This window comes from Lolium perenne, chromosome 7, assembly GCF_019359855.2.
Source record: "Lolium perenne isolate Kyuss_39 chromosome 7, Kyuss_2.0, whole genome shotgun sequence".
In the NCBI taxonomy this organism is placed as follows: Eukaryota; Viridiplantae; Streptophyta; class Magnoliopsida; order Poales; family Poaceae; genus Lolium; species Lolium perenne.
In genome coordinates, this window is record NC_067250.2 from 70,041,313 (window position 1) to 70,065,529 (window position 24,217).

Below are 24,217 nucleotides of genomic sequence, written 5' to 3' on the forward strand. Positions count from 1 at the left end.
TGAGGCGATAACGCTTAATAGCGAAACAATCAAGAACCTCAGAAACAGAACCCGACTTTAAGTACCGAAATATCACTACTAAGGAATCCACACATAAAACAACAGAAAACGTGTAGGACAGAAAACTTAAGCTAACGCCCGAAGGCGGAATTTTTGAAGCGTACTGGAACCTTAGGCGGCAAAAATAGTACAATTTTTTTACGAGCGCGAGGCAAATCGTGGAGAAGATATGACCAATAGTGAAAGTAGTAAAAGACTCAGGATATGAGTGAACCAATCTTAATCTCATGCTCATAAAATTTTAAAATTTTAAATATAAATAAAAACTTAGTTGTTTTGAGTGGAGTCAACGTCGGTCGTGGCGGAGACAAATCCGTCCGTGATGGAGGCGAAGTAAACCATGATAACATAAATTCGGATTGGCGGAGTCGAAACAATCAGTGGTGGTGGCAGAGCCGACTTTGGCGGAGTCGAAACAATCGGCGGTGGTAAAGCCAACCATTGCTGGAATAAAAACCATCCGCGCCAGCGTAAAGGCGGACGTAATGGAGTCGGAGCAACCAACAGCGAAGACGAAAGTGGCCGCATGAGAGGCTGCTTAATCGCCTGCTAAGTCTCCGCCAATCTCCTCAGCTCACGCATCAATCCCTCCTCTTCTGTTGTGCAGGCACATAAAGAAACAAGAATATAGTCTTTGATTGCTTCACACGAAGAAGTAAAAGTGAAATGCTCCACGATGCTTCAAGCTACCTCCGGCACATGCTTCTGTCAATCTATCCTGACAGAAACTTGTCTTGTCCTTGCCAATCCCATGGACCCGGTCGGTACGCTCTGAAATCGTGTCGTTTAAAGATGTAGATTCCGTCAACATGACCATGATACAATCTAGTCTAGTAGAACAGCACAGCTGACAATGAATCCACGATTTTCTTCTCTTGGCCAGATCCGAATCAAAGATCAAGGTCAACTCGGCCACACGACTAGATCGATACGGCAGAATCAAATTCCTAACTTCTAAATTTTAGGTGAGGATTCAACTTCTAAAATTTAGGTATGGATCCGGCTACCAAAATATAGGTGCGGATCCGACCACCAAAAATTTAGGCATGGATCCAACAACAAAAAATAGTATGGATCCAGCTACCAAAAACATAGGTGCGGATCCGACTACCAAAAATGTAGGCGTGGATCCAACAACAAAAAGGACACTGCTGAGAATCCTCCGGAGGATAAACTCCTTCCAGCCTCCTGCTTGCCTGATTGACACGTGTCAACTTTCAGCCAAAATCCTGACGATGCTTCGTCGCAGCAAAAAATATCCCGCTTTTGCTTCATTGAAGCACAAAAACGATTCGTCTAAAAAATTTCAGCCTCCTACTTCCCTAATCGACACGTGTCCACTTTCAGCCAAAATCCTGACGATGCTTCGTCGCAGCAAAAAATATCCCGCTTTTGCTTCATTGAAGCACAAAACGATTCGCCTAAAAAAAGAAAAAGACACGAGGAGCTCGCTGGAGACTTCGCCGGAGACCTCGCCGGAGACATTGAAGCACAAATAATGTAGTAAAGAAGCAGAGCCACGAAACATTTACAGCACTGCCATTGAACATTTGCAGCACCTCCCCAACCTCACCGGAGACTCGCCGGAGTCTCGCCGGAGACATTGAAGCACAAATAATGTAGTAAAGAAGCAGAGCCACAAAACATTTACATCACCACCGTTGAACATTTGCAGCACCTCCCCGACCTCGCCGGAGACTCGCCGGAACCCTCGCCGGAGACATTGAAGCACAAATAATGTAGTAAAGTAGCAGAGCCACGGAACATTTACAGCACCGCCGTTGAACATTTGCAGCACCTCCCCCAACCTCGCCGAGAAATGAAATTGTCTTGCTGCAATGCAGCCCAAATTTCATAGTAATAAAGCTAAAAAAGTGTAGTAATGCAGCCCAAAATAATACTTAGGAAGCACAGTCAAAAAAAAGATGCAGCTGTCCAACAAATGAAGTAATGCAGCCCAAATTTAACAGTAATGAAGCTAAAAATACGTAGTAATGCAGCCAAAAAATAAACTAAGGAAGCACAGTCATTGCTCCGGTGAGACGCTCATAGCAAAATTGGGATTGCAGCGCCGTCGATGCCCTTTGCAGCTCCGCCGCTGCGGTTGCAGCAGCGCCGCCGCCGGTTGCAGCTTCGGCCACAGGCGCCTGCAGCAGGGGCAGCGTCGCACGGGATGGAGGCGGCGGAAGGAGCCGGCGCCGCGCGAGATGGTGGCCTGCTGGCTGCTGCTGCTGTTGTGGGGGAAGGAGGCGACGCGCGGGACGGAAGCGGCGGCCTTCGCGGTGAATGGAGCCGGCGCCGCGCGAGATGGTCGCATGCGGCCGTCGCACAGTAGGAGGCAGCGGCGCACTCCATCGAGGATGGCCGTCGCTGGGAAAGGAGGCGATGGCGCGCTCCATCGAGGCCGGTCCTCACGGGTAGAGGAGGCAGCGGCGCTCTATGTAGTTGCCGCCGTCGCTCCTGAAAATTTTTGGTGGCCATCGGAGTCGGGGCAGCTCACGTCGCGCAGAAGAATGGAGGGCGGCGGGTTTTGGTGGCCGCCGGAGCTGGGGCAGGTCGCGCAGAAGAATTCTGGTTCACGGAAGGATAAGGAAGAAACGGAAGATGGAGACGTGTTGAGGGTGGGGTCCATGTGGACACGCGTCGCAACGCCAAGACGGAGGCTGCGGGAGGCTGTGCCTCCGAAGGATTCAAAGCATTTTCCCAACAAAAAATAGTATGGATCCAACAACAAAAGATTTTGGTGCGGATCTGGCTCCAAAAATATAGGTGCGGATCCGGCTACCAAAGTTTAGGTGCGCATCCGGCTACCAAAATATAGGTGCGGATCCAGCTACCAAAGACAACCAAAAATAGGTGCGGATCCGGCAACCAAAATCTATGTGCGGATCCGGCTACCAAAAATCCAGGTGCAGATCCGGCTACCAAAACCAGGATTTGAAATTTCCAGATCTAAGGCGGATTCTTCCTTGGGAAGCTCCAGCGTCTCGGATCGGATCTTTGCAGCTGCGTCCTGCTCGGCGGCGGTCGTAGCTGTAGTACTTACCAGTGCGTTTCCGTTGGAATCGACGATCTCGCCGATGAAGATGTGTATCCCGCCGATCGGGATGATGGAGAGCTTGACGGGGTCGGTCCTAGTCGGAATCCAGCACTCGTCTTGAGGGACGATAGGAAAGTTTCCGGTGTACAAGACACGCCCCACGGCGATGGTGTCGCCGATGCCTCCGAAGGTAGAACCCTCCCGGTTCCGGCCTCCAGACGCCGCTGGCCCCACGGTGGGCGGCAACTGTCGTTGCCTATTCGACGGTACCTCGGAGGAGGGATCCTCACGAGGGGGAGAAGAAGTAGGGGCCATCGGGCGGAGAGTCCTCGGGACGGTGGTACGCGATTTACCCAGCTTCGGAACACCTGCACGATGACAGGGCCTACTGCTGCTTGTCTGGAATTATCTGGGCGCTTTCACGTTGTTACAATGAGTTGTGGTTGTCTCGTCTCTACTTCGAGATCTGCCTCCAGGGCTCTTGGGATCCGGCTTATAAAGGCGCCCGGATCTAGGGTTTCTACGGAGAGTCCTACCCGGAATACAAGTTGCCTAACTACGGAATATTACATTGCCGTGCACGTCAAGGATCCACCTATTCCTAACTTGTCGTCATGGATCCGGCTTCCTTCATGGGCGTTCACGGATCTGACTCCTGGCATAGACCTCCAAGGATCTGACTACCTTCATGGGCCTCCATGGATCCGGCTACCTCAGTAGGTCAATTCGGTTCTGGCTACCTTCGTAGGTTGGTTGGGATCCGGCTACCTTCGTAGGTCGGTTGGGATACGGCTCCTTTTTCCTGGCCTGGATATCTTCCATCTTGATCAACAACAACTGGGCCGCCCGGTGGGCTATATGCTATCATCACCATTTGCGGGCCACCCAAGCTTACCGGAATCGGACCATGTCGATGGTATACCTATGAAGTATATCCACAACAGGGAGTTTACCTAGTTAATTTAAGAATTAAAATGAACTCAATTTCTCATAAACTTAGTCTAAACTCTTTGCAAATATGTTGTAGATCATGGCGGCCCCCACCATCAATTTTAATCAGTTCCTAGAGAAAGAAAAGCTTAAGAACAATGGAAGCAACTTCACGGATTGGATCCGTCTTGTGTGGATTGTGCTCACTGCTGGACAACTGCAATATGTGCTCGATGCACCGCTAGGTCCCCCACCAGCACAAACTGCTCCCGATGACGTAAAAAATGTTTACCAAACTCGGAAAATTCAATACTCCCAAGTTCAGTGTGCCATCTTGTACGACCTAGAGGCAGAGCTGCAAAAGCGTTTTGAAAACCACGACCTTTGTGAGATAGTCCGTGAGCTCAAAGCTATCTTTGAAACTCATGCGGTCGTGGAAAGCTATGAAGCCTCGGAACAGTTCGTTGGTTGCATGATGGAAGAGGAAAGCTCCGTTAGCGAGCACGTGCTCAAGATGTCTGGGCACACAAAGAAACTCAATGACTTGAGAATAGTGATTCCTAAATCCTAACCAGTTGGGTATTCATCGAGTCCTCCAATCACTGCCACCTAGTTATAAGAACTTCATGATGAACTACAACATGTGAAAGAGCAAAGTCTAAACCCCGGGTTTTGTGTGTTTGATGACAACACTTGAACAATCTCACCGTGTGCAAAGAGTGTCTTTGATAGATTTGCAAGTGCACGGTGACCTCGCTGGACACGTCAAGATCGGAGGACTAAAGCGTAGCTTATAGGTTTTCTGGTTTTGTGTGTGTATCGTGAGGTGACATGGTCGGAGAGGAAAAGAGGAGAAAGCGGTTTTTGCCAGGCCGGTACCAGTAGCGGTAGTACCGCTACCCCTACTGGTACCGCTCATCAGTACCGCTCTGGAGACTTGCCTGAGAAAAAGCCCCACAGATCAGGGTTCAGTACCCTTGCGGTACCATGGGCGGTAATACCGCTTGAGAGCGGTAGTACCGCCTTGGTACCGCTTGAGTACCGTAACCAAAGTTATGGCAGTACCGCTCTGGTACCGCTTTGGTACCGCTTGGTATCCAATAAGCTCTGGAGGCCACTGCGGTACCTCAAGCGGTACCACGAGCGGTAGTACCGCTATGTGTCCACGTGGACTAGATCTGGGGGATTTCGAATCCAGGGCGGTAGTACCGCTTACCAAAGCGGTAGTACCGCTTAGGCAAAAATCGCAGATAACGGTTGGATTTCGGGGAGCCTATTTAAAGGGCCCTTCTTCCCCAGCTCGTTTTTATCTCTTCTCTCTCTCTCTCTCCTCCATTGTTGCTGAGCTTAAACCTTGAGGATCTCCCCAACCATCCAACCAATCTTGCCCAAATTTTGAGGAGTGGTGGAGGAGGCCCTGATCTATAGTTCTACCAAGAGAGATTTCACCAATTCGTGCTAGTCCTTAGTGGATCTTGGAGATAGGGTTCCTATGGTGGGATCTTGGAAGAAGTGCTCCTATGGAGGCTAGCTTGGAGTTGTGCTAGCCCCATAGGGTGTTGGGAGCCTCCTAGTGTGTGGAGCTCGCCTCAACCTTGTGAAGGAACCACTGCCTCGACCGGTGCCTTAGTGGAGAAAAGGGAGCCCCTTTGTGGAGCTCTCTTGAGGAAGAAGGTGAGGCCTTCCTTCGTGGTGTGGCCGTCTAGTCTCTTGTGTGAGACTAGCACCTCCTCAACGCAGACGTACTCCCTCTTGTGGGAGGAACTGCAGGAAACACATCCTCGCCTCGACTCCGCGCCCTCCGGTTGTCCGCTCCTTACTCTTACTATCATGTTTGTTCCTTTACTTGTTGCACTTGTCTAGGATCACGCTAGGATCATCTCCATCACTAAAGCAATGACCTTTACCTTCCGCTTCGCTTAAAAACTAAAAAAGACATAAAACTTGAGTAGCGCCCATTCACCCCCCCCCTCTTGTTCGCTACGATCCATTCAATTGGTATCAGAGCAAGGTTTTCTTGCTCGGGCTTTACCGCCTAAGAAATGGACGAACAAGACAAGGTTGTGAATGGGTCTCCTTCCCTTGTGACGCCCGCTCCATCATCTACCATCGATAGCACAACGGCTACGTTGGATGACCTTAAGAAATTGGAGTCATCCATCGTCAACCAAATGAAGGCAATGATGATGGAGTTGGTTGCACAAAAGTCAACCCCTATCATAGATCCTAAGGCAAGTGTCGAGAACCCCCCACCGAAAGCTAATCAATTTGCTCTTGTTGATTTTATCGCGCAATCGACAAAAGATCCACAAAAGGAAGGCCTTGGGGAGACCGGCACTTCAACAGAGGGGAAGGATGAGACACCGGTTGCGGAACGTCTAGGGGGTAACCATGTGGTGCCACCACCAAGTGATTACACCATAAACGTTCCAATACCTATGCCACATATCTTGTCGCATGGTTCACCACTATTACTTGAATCAAATAGCTTTGAGAATTGGCATATCTTGATGAAATCTCATGTGCGCAGCGCGTCTACCGAGCTTTGGCGCATCATCGAGGAAGGCTATTCACCACGGGACCCAAAGAGCTTGACTAGGAGAGAAGTGGTGGATGACCAACTCAACGCTACCGCCATCAACATGATTCACATGGCCGTCACGCCCAAGGATCGCGCTCATATCCGCTCGCTCAAGACCGCCAAGGAAGCATGGGATAAACTCGACAAGCTCTTCCTCGGAAATGAAAGCATCCAAAGCTCTAGTTTTGATGAGGTGAATAACATGGCCGACAACTTTGTCATGAATGAAGGAGAGACCCCCAAAGAAATGTATCTGCACCTTATTGCTCTCGCCGTACAAATGCAAGATCTTGGAGGAATGTTTGTGGATGATCATTGGATCAAGCGCAAGTTCTACAATGCTCTCCTCCCTTATGAGGAAGTAAAGTTGACGGCCATCCGCCAAAACGCCTCCTTCCGTGCTATGACATCCGATGAAGTCCTTAGCGAAGTCATCGCTTTGGACATCTCCAAGAATAATGCGGAGGATCTTGTTGCTCGTGCTCACAATACCCGCAAGCCCAACCTTGCATTGAAGATGAAGGTAGATGAGGCAAGTCAAAGCGATGAGGATCCTATTGAGTGGGGTCTGGATGATCTCAAGACCAACTATCATGAGCACATGGCTCTCGCCGCCAAGAAACTTTGGGAGGGAAACAAGTCCCGAAGCACAAGACCAAGAAGATCACGTGATTCCCCAAGAAGCTACTCCAAGAGCCCAAGAGAGGGGAAAAGGGGGAGAACATGCTACAATTGCGGCGACAAGAGTCATTTTGTTGCGGATTGTATCTATGAGAAGAGAGAAGATAATGGTGCAAGGCTTGTCCGCAAGGAGAAGTTCAAGTCACTCTCCAAAGGATTCTCCAAGTTCTCCTCCAAGCCCGATGACGATAAGGTCTCCTTCACCAAGAAGCCAAGAGCCTTTATCATTCGTGAAGAGTACTCCTCCGATGAAGATGAGGAGCATGAGGACAAGTGCTCCAACAAGGAAGGGGAGGAAGTGGCCGCCATCACCATTACCACTCCCTCTATTTCCCTCTTCGACTCTCCTAATGATAACCTCGACACCAACAACGCCCGTTTCCTCATGGCAAAGGTATCCTCGGAGGTAGAATCCCCTTCCAAACTCACACCCCCATCTAATGCTTTATCTATTGATGATGCCACTAGTCTCACCATTAAACGTGAGATTGTGGGGTTGGATTCTTTTCTCACTAACATGCAAGGGGACACCAAGACTCATGTTGGGGCTCTCTTGGCCCAACTTGGTGCGGCTCAAGACCTTATAGAGGAAAAGGAGAGTCTTGAAAGGGAGGCGGCAAATGAGATTGCTTCTCTCAGTCAAGCACTTGAGGAAGAACAAAACTTGTGCATGTCTCTTAAAGCGAGTGTGATCACCCTTGATGACTCAAATGATGCCATCATCTCTCAACTCACCAAGGACCGAGATCATGCTCTTGGATTGGTGGGTGAGCTCAAGAAAGAGATGCTTTCTCTTGAAGAAGCCAGTAAGAAGAAAGATGAGGAAGACCCCAAGTCTTGTCATGACGAGGTTGTTGATCAAGTTGCTTCCTTGAAGAGGCACAACGCTCTACTCTTGGAAGTCAATGCTCTTCAAGAAGAAGCCTTGGATGAGTATTACCGCTTGTGCAAGGAGAAGACATCATGTTGCAATCATGAAGAAGAAATCACCACTCTTGAGAACGCCAAGGCCAAGCTTTTGAGTTTGAGTGGCATGCAAGAAGAGTCCTTAGTGGAATGCCTCCGTATGAGCAAAGAGAAAGTCACTTGTTGTGATCATGAGGAAGAAATAGCCTCTTTTAGGAGGAGTGAAGCTAAGCTCATGGAGGTCAATTCCATGCAAGAAGAAGCTTTGAAGAAGTACTTTCCGTTGAGCAAGGACCGTGCGTGTTGCAAGCATGAAGAAGACATGGCCAAGTTAGAGAGTGACAAGCAACTCCTTAAGAAGATGAACTCTCTCCAAGAAGAAGCTTTGTTGGAACATTTCCGGGTGAACAAGGCAAATGAAGTTCAAGTGTTTGATATCACTCATCCCCAACCGGAGCATGAAGATGAAGTAAATCGCTTGAAGGCCAAGATTGATAGTCTCCAAATCCAAGCAAAATACTTGGAGGGAGTCATTGAGGCAAAAGGTGGAGTCAATGAGGGTTATTGCAATGAGGAAGGAGGGGCTTACAAGCCGAAGAGAAAGAGAAGAAGGAGGACCAAGAAGAGAAACAACAAGGAGAACATGAGGATCAATCATGAGGAAGAACATCCTCGCTGATACGTCTCAAACGTATCTATAATTTCTTATGTTCCATGCTACTTTTATGATGATACTCACATGTTTTATACACATTATATGTCATTATTATGCATTTTCCGGCACTAACCTATTGACGAGATGCCGAAGAGCCAGTTGCTGTTTTCTGCTGTTTTTGGTTTCAGAAATCCTAGTAAGGAAATATTCTCGGAATTGGACGAAATCAACGCCCAGGGGCCTATTTTTCCACGAAGCTTCCAGAAGTCCGAAGAGGAAATGAAGTGGGGCCACGAGGCGACGCCACACTAGGGCGGCGCGGCCCAAGCCCTGGCCGCGCCGGCCTGTTGTGTGGGGCCCTCGTGTGGCCCCCTGACCTGCCCTTCCGCCTACATATAGTCTTCGTCACGAAACCCCCAGTACCGAGAGCCACGATACGGAAAACCTTCCAGAGACGCAGCCGCCGCCAATCCCATCTCGGGGGATTCAGGAGATCGCCTCTGGCACCCTGCCGGAGAGGGGAATCATCTCTCGGAGGTCTCTTCATCGCCATGATCGCCTCCGGATCGATGTGTGAGTAGTTCACCCCTGGACCATGGGTCCATAGCAGTAGCTAGATGGTCGTCTTATCCTCATTGTGCTATCATGTTCGATCTTGTGAGCTGCCTATCATGATCAAGATCGTTTATTTGTAATCCTACATGTTGTGTTTGTTGGGATCCGATGGATATTGAATACTATGTCAAGTTGAATATCAATCTATCATATATGAGTTGTTTATGTTCTTGCATCCTCTCCGTTGCTAGTAGAGGTTCTGGCCAAGTTGATACTTGTGACTCCAAGAGGGAGTATTTATGCTCGATAGTGGGTTCATGCCTCCATTAAATCTGGGACAGTGACAGAAAGTTCTAAGGTTGTGGATGTGCTGTTGCCACTAGGGATAAAACATCGATGCTTTGTCTAAGGATATTTGTGTTGATTACATTACGCACCATACTTAATGCAATTGTCTGTTGCTTGCAACTTAATACCGGAAGGGGTTCGGATGATAACCTGAAAGTGGACTTTTTAGGCATAGATGCATGCTGGATGGCGGTCTATGTACTTTGTCGTAATGCCCTGATTAAATCTCATAGTACTCATCATGATATATGTATGTGCATTGTTATGCCTTCTTTATTTGTCAATTGCCCAACTGTAATTCGTTCACCCAACATGCTATTTATCTTATGGGAGAGACACCACTAGTGAACTGTGGACCCCGGTCCTATTCTTTACATCTAAAATACAATCTACTGCAATACTTGTTCTTGACTGTTCTTCGCAAACAATCATCTTCCACACAATACGGTTAATCCTTTGTTCACAGCAAGCCGGTGAGATTGACAACCTCACTGTTACGTTGGGGCAAAGTACTTTGGTTGTGTTGTGCAGGTTCCACGTTGGCGCCGGAATCCCTGGTGTTGTGCCGCACTACACTTCGCCGCCATCAACCTTCAACGTGCTTCTTGGCTCCTACTGGTTCGATAAACCTTGGTTTCTTTCTGAGGGAAAACTTACTGCTGTGCACATCACACCTTCCTCTTGGGGTTCCCAACGGACGTGTGTCTCACGCGCATCAAGACTGTTTTCTAGCGCCGTTGCCGGGGAACGAAGAAAAGTTACACCACAAAGATTTCTAACTCCCACGTCAACTACACGCCAGCAACTGTTTTCTGGCGCCGTTGCCGGGGAGATCAAGACACGCTGCAAGGGGAGTCTCCACTTCCGATCTCTTTACTTTATTTTTGTCTTGCTTTACTTTACTTTATTTAGTACTTTGTTTGCTGCACTAAAACAAAACACAAAAAAATTAGTTGCTAGTTTTACTTTATTTACTGTCTTGTTCTATATATTAAAAACACAAAAAAATTAGTTACTTGCATTTACTTTATTTACCTTTTGTTTATTTCATCATGTTTCCTCCTAATTACACTCTAAAAGACATATCGGTAGGACGTGGGTCTATCATTGGAAGAGATAATATAGAAGCATTTTTCACTCATGTTAGTAAGGTTAAAGATTTTGAAGATAGACACTTGGTAGAACTTGCTCCCACTTACGAAATTGCTGCTGTCTCTATAGTACGCATGTTGGAAACTAAATTTGTTAATCTCAATCCTATAATTCAACATATGTTTCTTACACTCGGTGATATGGAAGAAGGGGAAAAGAAAGATTTTGTCTTAGAAACCCTTCTTAAAGAATTTGGTGGTGTAGCAAGAGAGGCTAGAAAAGTCTTTATTAAATATAAGATGCTTGGATCTTACACCAACTTTGCTAGTACCCTTGAAAAGATGGACATTGATAGAATAAAGTATACCAATAATGTTAATGATGGAGGGGAAATTAAAGTACCGATACCTAGCAAGCTCCTAGGAATGCATGAAGCTCTAGAAAATAACTATGGTTGGCTTGTTCCTGAAAATTTGTTTGATGAGAATAGCAAGCCTAAGAGTAATGAAAAAGGAGCCTCTGAAACTTACATAGATAAGATAACATGTATAGTTGAGAAAACTCCAAACTCCTCTATCGATGCTTCATCTCTTGATAATACTTGATTCACACTTTCTGCGCCTAGCTGAAAGGCGTTAAAGAAAAGCGCTTATGGGAGACAACCCATGTTTTTACTACAGTATTTTGTTTTATATTTGAGTCTTGGAAGTTGTTACTACTGTAGCAACCTCTCCTTATCTTTATTTTATTGCATTGTTGTGCCAAGTAAAGTCTTTGATAGTAAAGTCAATACTAGATTTGGATTACAGCGCAGAAATAGATTTCTTGCTGTCACGAATCTGGGCAGAATTCTCTGTAGGTAACTCAGAAAAATCTGCAAATTTACGTGCATGATCCTCAGATATGTACGCAACTTTCATTCAATATGAGAATTTTCATCTGAGCAAGTTAAGTGCCCCTGTAAAATTCGTCTTTACGGACTGTTCTGTTTTGACAGATTCTGCCTTTTATTTCGCATTGCCTGTTTTGCTATGTTTGATGGATCTATTTGTTCCATTAACTTTCAGTAGCTTTGTGCAATGTCCAGAAGTGTTAAGAATGATTATGTCACCTCTGAATGTATGAATTTTCAATTATGCACTAACCCTCTAATGAGTTTGTTTCGAGTTTGGTGTGGAGGAAGTTTTCAAAAGGTCAAGAGAGGAGGATGATACAATATGATCAAGAAGATTGAAAAGTCTAAGCTTGGGGATGCCCCCGTGGTTCATCCCTGCATATTTCAAGAAGACTCAAGCATCTAAGCTTGGGGATGCCCAAGGCATCCCCTTCTTCATCGACAACATTATCAGGTTCCTCTAGTGAAACTATATTTTTATTCAGTCACATCTTATGTGCTTTGCTTGGAGCGTCTGTTTGCTTTAGTTTTTGTTTTTGTTTGAATAAAATTGGATCCTAGCATTCTTTATATTGGATATATTACGCTCCGCTGTTTCGTATGAACACATGTGTTCTTAGCTTTATTCTTAATGTTCATTGCGAAGGTTGAACTACCTCGTTCATTGATATATGGTTGGAAACGGAAAATGCCACATGTGGTAAATGGTATAATGTCTTGAATAATGTGATACTTGGCAATTGTTGTGCTCATATAGATCATGTTTAAGCTCTTGCATCATGTACCTTGTACCTATTAATGAATAACTACATAGAGCTTGTTAAAATTTGGTTTGCATGATTGGTCTCTCTAAGTCTGGATATTTTCTGGTTGAGGTGTTTGAACAACAAGGAGACAATGTAAAGTCTTATAATGCTTACAATATGTTTATATGTGAGTCTTGCTGCACCATTTCATACTTGAGTTTGCTTCAAACAACCTTGCTAGCCTAGCCTTGTATTGAGAGGGATTCTTCTCGTGCATCCAAATCCTTGAGCCAAATACTATGCCATTTGTGTCCACCATACCTACCTACCACATGGTATTTCCCCGCCATTCCAAAGTACATTACTTGAGTGCTACCTTTAAACTTCCATTCTTTGCCTTTACAATATATAGCTCATGGGACAAATAGCCTTAAAAACTATTGTGGTGAAGAATATGTACTTATGTGTCTTATTTCTTAATAAGTTGCTTGTTGTGCGGTAACCATGTTTCTGGGGACGCCATCAACTTTTACCATTGTTGAATATCATGTGAGTTGCTATGCATGTTCGTCTTGTCTGAAGTAAGGGAGATTTTCATGATCAAATGGTTTGAGTATGCATATTGTTAGAGAAGAACATTGGGCCGCTAACTAAAGCCATGAATCATGGTGGAAGTTTCAGCTTGGACATAAAACCTCAATCTCTTATGAGAATATTACCTGTTGTTGAATGCTTAAGCATTAAAAGATGAGTCCATTATCTGTTGTCTATGTTGTCCCGGTATGGGTGTCTAAGTTGAGAATGATCAAAAGCGAGAAATCCAATGCGAACCTTCTCCTTAGACTCTTGTACAGGCGGCATAGAGGTACCCCTTTGTGACACTTGGTTGAAACATATGTTATGCAATGATAATCCGTGTTAATCCAAGCTAATTTGGACAAGGTGCGGGCACTATTGGTATACTATGCATGAGGCTTGCAACTTATAGGATGTCTTATACATAACACATATGCTTTATTACTACCGTTGACAAAATTGTTTCTTTTTTTCAAAATGAAAAGCTCTAGCACAAAAATAGTAATCCATGTTTCCCTCTGCGAAGGGCCTTTCTTCTACTTTATTGTTGAGTCAGTTTACCTATTTCTTTCTATCTTAGAAGCAAACACTTGTATCAACTGTGTGCATTGATTCTTACATGTTTACCTATTGCACTTGTTATATTACTTTGTGTTGACAATTATCCATGAGATATACATGTTGAAGTTGAAAGCGATCGCTGAAACTTATATCTTCCTTTGTGTTGTTTCAAAGCTTTCTACTAAGAACTTATTGCTTATGAGTTAACTGTTATGCAAGTCTTATTGATGCTTGTCTTGAAAGTACTATTCATGAAAAGTCTTTGCTATATGATTCATTTGTTTACTCATTATCTTCATCATTGCTTCGAATCGCTGCATTTATCTCATGTGCTTTACAATAGTATTGATCAAAATTATGATAGCATGTCACTTCAGAAATTATCTTTGTTATCGTTTACCTACTCGAGGGCGAGTAGGAACTAAGCTTGGGGATGCTTGATACGTCTCAAACGTATCTATAATTTCTTATGTTCCATGCTACTTTTATGATGATACTCACATGTTTTATACACATTATATGTCATTATTATGCATTTTCCGGCACTAACCTATTGACGAGATGCCGAAGAGCCAGTTGATGTTTTCTGCTGTTTTTGGTTTCATAAATCCTAGTAAGGAAATATTCTCGGAATTGGACGAAATCAACGCCCAGGGGCCTATTTTTCCACGAAGCATCCAGAAGTCCGAAGAGGAAACGAAGTGGGGCCACGAGGCGACGCCACACTAGGGCGGCGCGGCCCAAGCCCTGGCCGCGCCGGCCTATTGTGTGGGGCCCTCGTGTGGCCCCCTGACCTGCCCTTCCACCTACATATAGTCTTCGTCGCGAAACCCCCAGTACCGAGAGCCACGATACGGAAAACCTTCCAGAGACGCAGCCGCCGCCAATCCCATCTCGGGGGATTCAGGAGATCGCCTCCGGCACCCTGCCGGAGAGGGGAATCATCTCCCGGAGGTCTCTTCATCGCCATGATCGCCTCCGGATCGATGTGTGAGTAGTTCACCCCTGGACCATGGGTCCATAGCAGTAGCTAGATGGTCGTCTTCTCCTCATTGTGCTATCATGTTCGATCTTGTGAGCTGCCTATCATGATCAAGATCGTTTATTTGTAATCCTACATGTTGTGTTTGTTGGGATCCGATGGATATTGAATACTATGTCAAGTTGATTATCTATCTATCATATATGAGTTGTTTATGTTCTTGCATGCACTACTACAAAAAGCCTTACCGTCGGCGCATGGATTTGGGTTATCGCCGGCGCCTTCGCGATCGCCGGCGATCACCTCGCCGGTGGTAAGGGGTTATCCCCGGCACAAGGCGCCGGCGATCACCTCGCCGGTGGTAAGGGGTTATCCCCGGCACATTCGTATTCGCCGGCGGTAATATGAATATACCCCTGGCACATAGCCGTTTCGCCGGCGGTATCTCTAAGATACCCCTGGCACATAAGACCAATTCGCCGGGGGTATGTCATTTTGGATTTTTTTAAAAAAAGAACGATTGACGTAACCCATCCATCCAGTCTATATATTGTTTATTAGCTCTGCAATTATACATCCGGACACATGTGAATACATCCAGCAAAATTCATAAAACAAATCCACAAAATAAAGTGCTCTAACTTCTCATCACTCATTTGTTCCATCCAAACTCGGTAAAGTTTCTCCAGGGTATTTGACTTCCTTGATTAGGAACAGTTATGCCTCTATGGATAGCATCTTCAACTTTCTGTTGCAAGCAAGAGAAAATAGTCAGTTATGCCTCTAATTGACCAGACTTCACTGCAAGCTAAGAAAGTGGTAAGCACTTGATATACTACAAAATCCCAACCCTATCCCACAAATAAAGTTGGATAATGCTAAACAGTAGAACGATGTACAACAAGAGAACTAAAACTCAAACGTTTAATCTACCATTGACTTAAGATGAAGGCATTTAATGAAGTAACTTCATGACGATTAATCGTAAGACATTACAGTGCATGTTCCCAACTGTGATGAATAAGCAGAAGTACAGTACCAAGAACCAAATATCGACCTTTCACTTAGGTGACACTATATGTCTAGATGACCTTACTCTGATTTTCCTTTGTTTCTTTTGGGTAGCTGAATGTGATTTGGTGCGAGTATCCTAACAGTTTTACTTCGGAGAAGTACATGAAAACTAGCTTTTCTTGAAGAAAATGATATCAGGAGATTAAAACACCCCAATGACAGATACCCAGTATCATTCTTATTTTATTTTACTTGCAATAAAGTTTGCACAACAATTCCAACAGTAAGTATATTAGGTATTCGTATTCAGCTCAGAAACATGAATCTCAGTAGTTGCAAAATAAATCATATGACTGAGCATGCTAGTTTTAGAATTTGAGACATAACACATAACAGTAAAGAAGGTGGCTTTGTGGCTTGTTACCTTAAATGTTAAATGCATCCCAGCCTCCAAATCCAAATCTCAGCCAGCCAGCCATAAATGTATAGACCAAAGAGTGCAGAATTGCTTGCAGTACCACCAACTGAAGATTGACTGACTGCAGATGCCATCTCACCCCCTGGCCAGCCAAGCAAACAGGGCCAAAAATTACATCTAGTGAACATAATTTAGATCCTTCCATTGATCTAGAGGTGAAAAACTACATCATGGTGAAGTTTTAGCATTAAACTGCAGCTTTTGGAAGGAAAAAAAAGGAGCGATTTCTCATAACAGACTGAAATACTGCTGGAACAGAATTCTCGACGGATTGGGTAAGACCACTTGAGGTAATATCATACAATGGATATTGAGCACCACAATCAAAACAAGCGATTTCTCCAAAATGAACATCACCACTGATGAATAGCACGCCAATTCTGAGGTGGGGAAGTAAGACGGGATCTGAGGGAGAAAAATTAGGCCTCATTCCCGTTGATCCCTCGTGCTAGATTGGAACTAGTAAGAGGCAACATCCGATGCAGATTATGCTCAGAAAATCGTTTGCTACCCTCCTAATAACTTGTCTCAGATCTGCTCGATGGATACGAAATGGGAGGGATGGGAAGGAGGTATTACCGTCTAGGGGAATGGGGCGGTGTTGCCCTCCTCGTCGTCGTTGCCGGCGGCGGCGGCGTTGGCGCTGACTCCGCCGCTGTCAGCCATCTCCTCCTTCTCCTTGATGTTGGGTGGGTGCTGCTGCTGACAAGGTATCAACTTGTCAATGCCTATGGATTGTAGGCTAGGGTTTAGTTGGAAGTAGAGGGTAAGTAGATCTCGAAGGTTTCAGCCGGAAAGTACTCGACGAATATGAAAACTAGGGTTTGCAGACAATGATTCGATTGATTCTTTGTCCCTCGACTCCCCCTTTATATATGAGGTGAAGCCGAGGGATTCGTGCTATACAAGTTTACAGAGTCCGGGACGGTTTCTAACTCATCCCGCCAGATTACAAACAACACTTTCTATTACAGCTCTATCTTTTCCTTAAATACATCTTGGGCTCTCGAATCTTCTTATTCTTCGGGTAGTGGGCCTTCATTAAACCCCGGGTACTATATTCGGCAGGCCCATTTGGGATGCCTATGTCAGTAGCCCCCGAGATTTTGCTTGAATCGTAGAGTCAGGGAAAATCTCCACTGTTTACGTTTACCCGAAAGCTTTAAATTTTGTTTATATTTCTTCACATAAAATTCTATATTGTACAGGGATACTGGTAATTGGGGCTAGTTCATCTGACGGATCAGGTACTAGTTAACTGCTCTAGTGGCAATCCGCAAAAACCTACTTCAAAATCACGTCCCTGGACATGATCTCGGGATACTGGTGTAAACTTCGACAGGTGCCGCTTAAGGTCTTACCATTCTGTCGAGTCCCAGTCAAATTTATCGGGTACCTAACGCGTCCGTTAGGATTTTTCTTCGTATCTGTTGATACGGATAAAAGTAGCAGAGCGCAGTCTTCGGCGATGCCACGCCCAAAGAACGGATACGGAGTCTTACCTTCGCAAATTTGCGGCATTCAGAAATTGATCGCAACCGGCGTTACGAGAATATATTGTCGAGTGCTTTTCCGGCTGTTGGAATGGCACATTTTATCGAGTCAAATATGACTTATACTGCTCTCCCGATGGGAGTATATGTAGAGTTAACTACAACTCGAAATATACTCTCTTGCTTTTCTATTTTTCCTTTGTTAATTTCATCGGGCACGCGAACAGCGTTCCCGATGGGAGTAGCCCCCGAGGCTACAGCCAAGAACTTGTGCTTGGTTGTAGGCTCAACATTTTAGTCCACCTTGTCGCTATATTGTCATTATTTCTCAATATGATCTTTTTCTTCTCTTTTTTTTTTATCCCTCGGGTGCGCGAACAGCGCTCCCGATGGGAGTAGCCCCCGAGGCTACAGCCAAGAACTTGTACTTGGTTGTAGGCTCCGCAATTTCTATATTGTCATAGTCGAATTTTTACTTTTTGTCGAAGTAGCCCCCGAGCATTTGGGGAAAAACTTGTTTTTGATCAAAGGCTCCCGAAGTATTGAATAATTCTTCCTGTCGCCAATCTTCTTTAACTTTTCTTATCGACATGCTTCCCTTAACCAAATTTACTTCATCCTTCTCGAATAGTCGTGATTTTTCTGCCCTGTGGGTCCATTGCTTCCACCACGTTGACACGTCGTGCAAGTGGGGGACACACGTCCTCCGCTTTTTCTGGCGCACGTACAGTAACGCCTATCTCAGTAAAAATACCTTTTTACCCTTGTATCTAGAAGATCTATTCTCACCATACGATTTCTTCATCCAACGGCACACTGCTTCACCCGATTCTTATATAAACCTTTCTTCAACCTCCGTTCATCCCCTCGCTTGCGCCGCTCACCTGTTCCTCTTCGCAAAACTTCTCCTGCGCCCAATCTTTCTCTGATTTTCCGCACTCACACACATTGCTCTGTCATTGCCGTTGATGCCACCGCGCGCGCGTCTGACTCGCCACAGCACTCCGGAATCCAAGATGGCCGCCGAGGATCTTGAGTGGGAGAGATCCAAAATCTCCAACCAAGACACCAACATGCTGAAGAGGCTTGGCCTCATGAAGAAGGAGGACGCCATCCGCTTCCCTAGCGAAGAAAGCTACCCCAAGCCTCCAATGGAGTATCGGGTTAGTTTTGTTGATCATCTCATCCGCGGCCTCTCGACCCCAATCCATGATTTCCTCCGCGGTCTTCTTTTTGTTTATGGGATTCAATTGCACCAATTGACTCCCAATTCCATCCTTCACATTTCTATTTTCATCACACTTTGCGAATGCTTCCTCGGAATCCCTCCCAATTGGGCTCTGTGGAAACGCATCTTACGCCTCCGCCGCAATGGCTCCCACAACGTCACTTATAACATAGGTGGCGTTGTTATCTGTGTTCGCACTGATGTCGACTATTTCGACGTCAAATTTCCTGATTCTGTCCAAGGATGGCGCAAAAAGTGGCTCTACATTCACGAAGAAAGCGCCAACTCCGTTGAGCACAACATAGTTCCTTTCGACGGAAGTGCCAAAATTCAGCGCCGCCGCTCCTGGGATGCCGAAGCTTCCGAGGAAGAGAAAAAGGCGACAGAGGCGCTCATGTCTCGTATTCGCCAGCTTCAAAACACTCGAGGCAAAGAACTTTCTGGTGTTCAAATCACTGCCTATTTCCTTAGGATTAGAGTGCAGCCTCTTCAGGCTCGCAAAAATCCCCTTTGGACATATTCTGGTAAAAATGACGCCAACAGAATCTCCGGTGATCTTTCCACCAAGGACTTGGAGAAGTTGATTCGAAGACTTTCTCGCCTGGGTAAAGACCCAATTCCTTCCTCTTGTCGCGTGGAACCGTACAGCGCCGCCAATCCACTCCCCGAGGTATTTTGTCTTGCCGAGTTTTTACCTTATTTTGCACTTTCTCTCGCACCTCATTATATTGTCATCTCTTTTAATTTTCCTTACGGTCACTATTTTTTGAGAACCATCCTACCATGACTTCCCTTCCTCCTCTTTCGGAGGGTGGAGAAGTCGAAGAACAGGCCATCGTTGCCGAAGATACTCAAGGTTCTTCTATTCGTGAAAGTGAAGTCGCGGGTTCTCACAAATCTGCGGCTTCTCATGAAAAAGAAGTTGAGTCTGAAGCCAGTGAATCGACGCAATCCCTTCCTCCTGCTGTTTCTCCCAAGAACAAAAGGAAAAGGACTGATGTTGAAGATTCTGGCACCTCTAAGGCTGAAGAAGTTGTTCCTTCTCATCCGAAGGCAACTTACGATCTTTATGCTGAATCCCTCATCAGCTCGTAAGTCGTCTTTATTTCTCTCTATTTTTGTACTCGAAATATTTAGCTTGTCTTGCTTTTTATGCTGCCGATTTTTTGATTATTAGCGATGACGAGGAAGAAGTTCCAACTATCGACGTGGCTCCTCGGACAAGCACGTCACGTACTGTACTTGCCTCAGACACGCTAGTTGAAGGAGAAGAAACCTCGCCTCCTCAACAAAACGTCGTCACCACTACTCCGCCATCAAGCCCCCTTGCTCCTTCACCAAAAAGGGCAAGGGTTGAAAAGATTATTGAACTTGCCCCTCAGTTGGGCAGTTCGTCGACTCTGCTCCTAGATGATGTAAGCTTGTCAACATCTATATTTTCCTTATTTTGTTTTTTCACACCTTTTCTCTTTTTCATGCCGATGTTTTTCTTTCTGTGTTCACGTTGAACAGCCTATGATCAAGGATCTTCTCCGCATCGGTTCCCAATTTATTGGGTACCGTGAATATGCTAATAGAGCCGAAGGTAACGACTTTTGTACTTGCTGTTTTTCCTTGATTTTTTACTCTTGGTGCTTGTCGCGATTTTTGATCTTTCTCCTCTCTTTTTTTCATATCTTGACAGAGAAACTTGCAGAGGCTAACGAACGCGCCGACGCACTTTCTCGAAAACTTGAGCAAAGTGAGGCGGCTCGCAAGAAAGCGGACCTCGCTGCTAGCAAAGCCAAGACCGAAGCTGATGAAGCCAAGGCGAAAGCTGCTGGTGTCGAGGAACTGCAGAAAAAGCTTAAGGATGCTACAGCTGCTTTAGATGAGCACAAAGCTGCGCAAGCTTCTCGTGAAGAAGGAATCCTCAAGCGCCTGAAGACTCAGAGTCGCCGTACTTTCGGTAATTTTACTGCTCCCTTCTATTTTTAGGAGAATCTTTGTTTCTTGTCTTTTCACTAATACTTTGTTTCCTTGACAGTCCAAACAAACCAGGATTTTGACCTGACGAATCCTGTCGATGATCCGGTCCTTGACGCACTTTCCTATCTGGAGCTTCATGGGTCCGAGATTCGTGAAGGTGTATCGAACGCTAACGCGATTGTCGGCATTGTTCCCCTACTTCTTCCCGAAGAAGGAGGAGCCTGCGACTTTCCTCAACCTTGCCAAGATGTTCAATACAGGAAGACCTTGGACTGAAGATGCGCCAAGAGAATATGAAGGTTGCCGTTGAAAACACCGTCGCCTTGGTTGCCGATCGACGAGACTATCGATTTGGATGAAAGTTGGCGACACCGAGCAAATAGAACAATCAAGGTGGAAGTCGCTGATCAAGGCAGCCAAGCCCAACACGAAGAAGATCTTGGCCTATCTCGGGATTAAGCCAGCGTCGACTCCTAGCTCGTCAAGGCCGGAGGTCTAGTTGCATGCCTCTGTTTTTCTTTGTTTCTTTTGCTTTTGTCGCCAAAGTAGTCGTTTAGCGACACGTATTTCCTTAGCTCCACTGTAATGCCCTTGTAATTATTCCAAGAGATTAATGAAAAATTCTATCTTTGCCTGTCGTTTGATTTTATCCTGTTTATATTTCAGTTGATATTTGATAACTATACTCCAACTTCCGCTCCTTCCAATGTGTCGCCTTCTTCTTCTCACGCGAGGAGAGCTTTTGCTGATACTGCACCTGTCGACGATACCTTGTCGCAAGAACTGGACGAACTTCGACAGCAGCTTCAGTATGCAAAGAAGCAAACACTTGTGATGATGGAACAATCTCGCAAGTCATCTGAAGCCGAAAAAGTTGCTCTCCAGCAAGCTCGCGAGGCCGTGGCTGCCAAGGAATTTGCTGCTTCCGAGGCTGAAAAGGCGACTACTCGAGAAAATTTCATGCTCGAATTAATGAATGAAGCCAGTGCAGATATGTCGGGTATGCCTGTTTCATCCTCTGATAACTTTCATCTTCATGCTATTGTCTCTTAAAGGTTTCCACTTCTTTGTTTTGATAGGTGCCTTTACTGATGCCGCTGTCGAGGAAGAGAGAGTAAGTGCTAGGACAAACCTCCTTGTTAATCTTTCCCTGGATCATGGTTCTTTGTTTTGGGCTACCCCGGAGAGGACCCGCCAAATTGTCAGATTTCAAGATCGCACCTCTCAAACTCGCGATTTCCTTGACTTCTGTACCAAGACCTTGTCCATGGTTTACAACTCCATGTTTCCTCGGAACGTCCAACCAAAAACTCTTCCTGAATTGATGGAAAGGTTTAAGGATGCTCGCAGTATCCATGATTTTGTCAAGGCTCAACTAGTAGCTGGCGCCAGATTTGCTCTTATCATGCTCCAGATCTGCCACTCGAAACTTGACCTTACCCAGGTTGTCGAAAAGGTTCACCAAAAGGTAAAACGTCGGAGAGTTGGTGTTGACAGGATTAACACGAAGGTTACGCCCATAGCCGAAGAAATGATTGGGGACCTGCTTCGGATGGATGCCGACTTTTTTGCCGATGGCCATTATGCCGATTTTCTTGGTGCTGCTCCTGAGGAAAACAGAGTTACTCTTGATGACATACTGAATCAAGACTAGTTATTTTCTTCTTGTAGATATTTCTTCTTTGTAATCCATGACTATATTGTAAAGCAATCATTATATTTCTCTGTTTGTCTAGCCCCCGAGTGTTTCGGTGACTCTTTACTATATTTGTATATTTGCGAGGTTTTAAACCAAGGCATATATATTTTTAAGGTGAATATGAGCCCCCGAGCTTTTTACTGAGTACTATTTTGTATTTTTATTGACTCACGAGGTATTTGAATACCAAGGCAAGGTTTTTCTTTTGTCGATGAACTATATTGAAATTCGTCGGAGCAAAGATTTTGGTCATGTCGATAAAGAAGAAAAGTTATATTGTCACTATCTTTATTATATTGCAGCACCGCGAGCCCGCCTCATTAAAAACCTTCTCCGGCCCCACTCGGTGCCCCGAAAAAGGAAAAGAGTGCGTCTGAAAACTCGCGGGCGTTTCAGTACATTGAAGTTTTACAAGGACTATATTTCGACTCTAGGCGTAGAACCGCCTAAGTTGCGCCACGTTCCAGGGGTTTGGCTCCTCCACCCCTGTCTTCTTGTCCTTTATCCTATATGCTCCTCCTCCGATTACTTCCGTGACGATGTAAGGGCCAAGCCATGGTGACTCGAGTTTTTCATGACTTTTGCGTGAGCCGCAGAACCAGGACGCCCACCGGACAAGATCTTGGCCGCAAACGTCGACTGTGGTAATTCTTCAAGTCCTGTTGATATTTGGTTACCCGAGATAATACTTCATCTCGAGCTTCATCAAGTGCGTCGACGTCGTCCTCTAGCGCTCTTCTCGATGTTTCTTCATCATATTCAGCGACACGTGGAGAGTTGTGCTCTATCTCGATTGGTAGTGCTTCTGCTCCATGAACCAGAAAAACGGAGTTTCTGCGTTCTTTGTGTTTGGTGTTGTTCGGATGCTCCACAACACGCTTGGTAGTTCTTACGGCCAGGTATGTCGAGCTTTTTCCGGTGGTCCTAACAAGCGCTTCTTGATGCCATTGCGAGATAATACCATTGGCTTTCTCGACTTGCCCATTGGTTTGAGGATGTGCAACCGACGCAAAGTTCAGCTTGATACCCACCTCTTCGCAATAATCTTTGAATTCATGGGATGTGAAGTTACCGCCGTTGTACGTGACGATGCTATGGGGCACTCCAAATCTGAAGACGAGGCCTTTTACGAATTTTCTGCGGTTGCTCCATCTGGTTAATTTATCGGCTTCGCTTCTATCCTTTTTGTAAAGGTGTCGTCAGCTACTAGCATGTACTCCTTTCCTCCTGGCCTGGATTTGTGTAACTTACCCACCATATCAAGTCCCCATTGAGCAAAGGGCCATGACAATGGTATTGGTGCTAGCTCGCTTTCTGGAGAGTGAGGTTTTGTGGCAAACCTTTGACACGCGTCGCAAGTTCTTACTATGTCCTTGGCGTCCTCGATTGCTGTCAACCGGTAGAATCCTGCTTTCGAAAAACTTTGGCTGCGATAGCTCGACTACTTGCGTGGTGGCCACATATTCCCTCGTGTACGTCCTTCGAATTATTCTTCCTTCCTCTCGGTGTGACGCACCTTTGCAAGACGCCTGAAATACTTCGCTTATACAATTCTCCCTTGACCACCGTGAAAGCTTTGGAGCGTCGAATTACTCGCCTTGCCTCAAGCTGGATCGTCGGGTATTTCTTTCCTCGGGATGTATGATATGTATGGCTGCATCCACGGTATACGTATCACCATGACCAGGTCCCGATCTTCTTCTTCGTCCTCTTGCTTTTCCTTGGTAGC

General features: G+C 45.6%; 1 protein-coding gene and 1 long non-coding RNA gene across 2 annotated transcripts in view; one reads left to right on the forward strand and one right to left on the reverse strand.

Moving 5' to 3' along the window:
- Positions 1 to 15,128: 15,128 nt before the first annotated feature.
- Positions 15,129 to 16,805, reverse strand: LOC127313026 (uncharacterized). The gene is made up of 3 exons (XR_007858753.1): positions 16,680 to 16,805; positions 16,047 to 16,182; positions 15,129 to 15,356 (listed from the first exon to the last, which is right to left on the reverse strand). It is a non-coding gene; the product is annotated as an uncharacterized lncRNA (long non-coding RNA).
- Positions 16,806 to 20,310: 3,505 nt separating this feature from the next.
- The window catches only part of LOC127315938 (uncharacterized), a 41,236-nt gene continuing 37,329 nt past the window's right edge, over positions 20,311 to 24,217 (forward strand). The window contains exons 1-3 of the mRNA XM_071823933.1: positions 20,311 to 20,406; positions 20,506 to 20,769; positions 20,848 to 20,969. Coding sequence (XP_071680034.1) covers positions 20,337 to 20,406; positions 20,506 to 20,769; positions 20,848 to 20,969 — 456 coding nt within the window. The 5' untranslated portion in view covers positions 20,311 to 20,336. The remainder of the gene's footprint in view (positions 20,407 to 20,505; positions 20,770 to 20,847; positions 20,970 to 24,217) is intronic.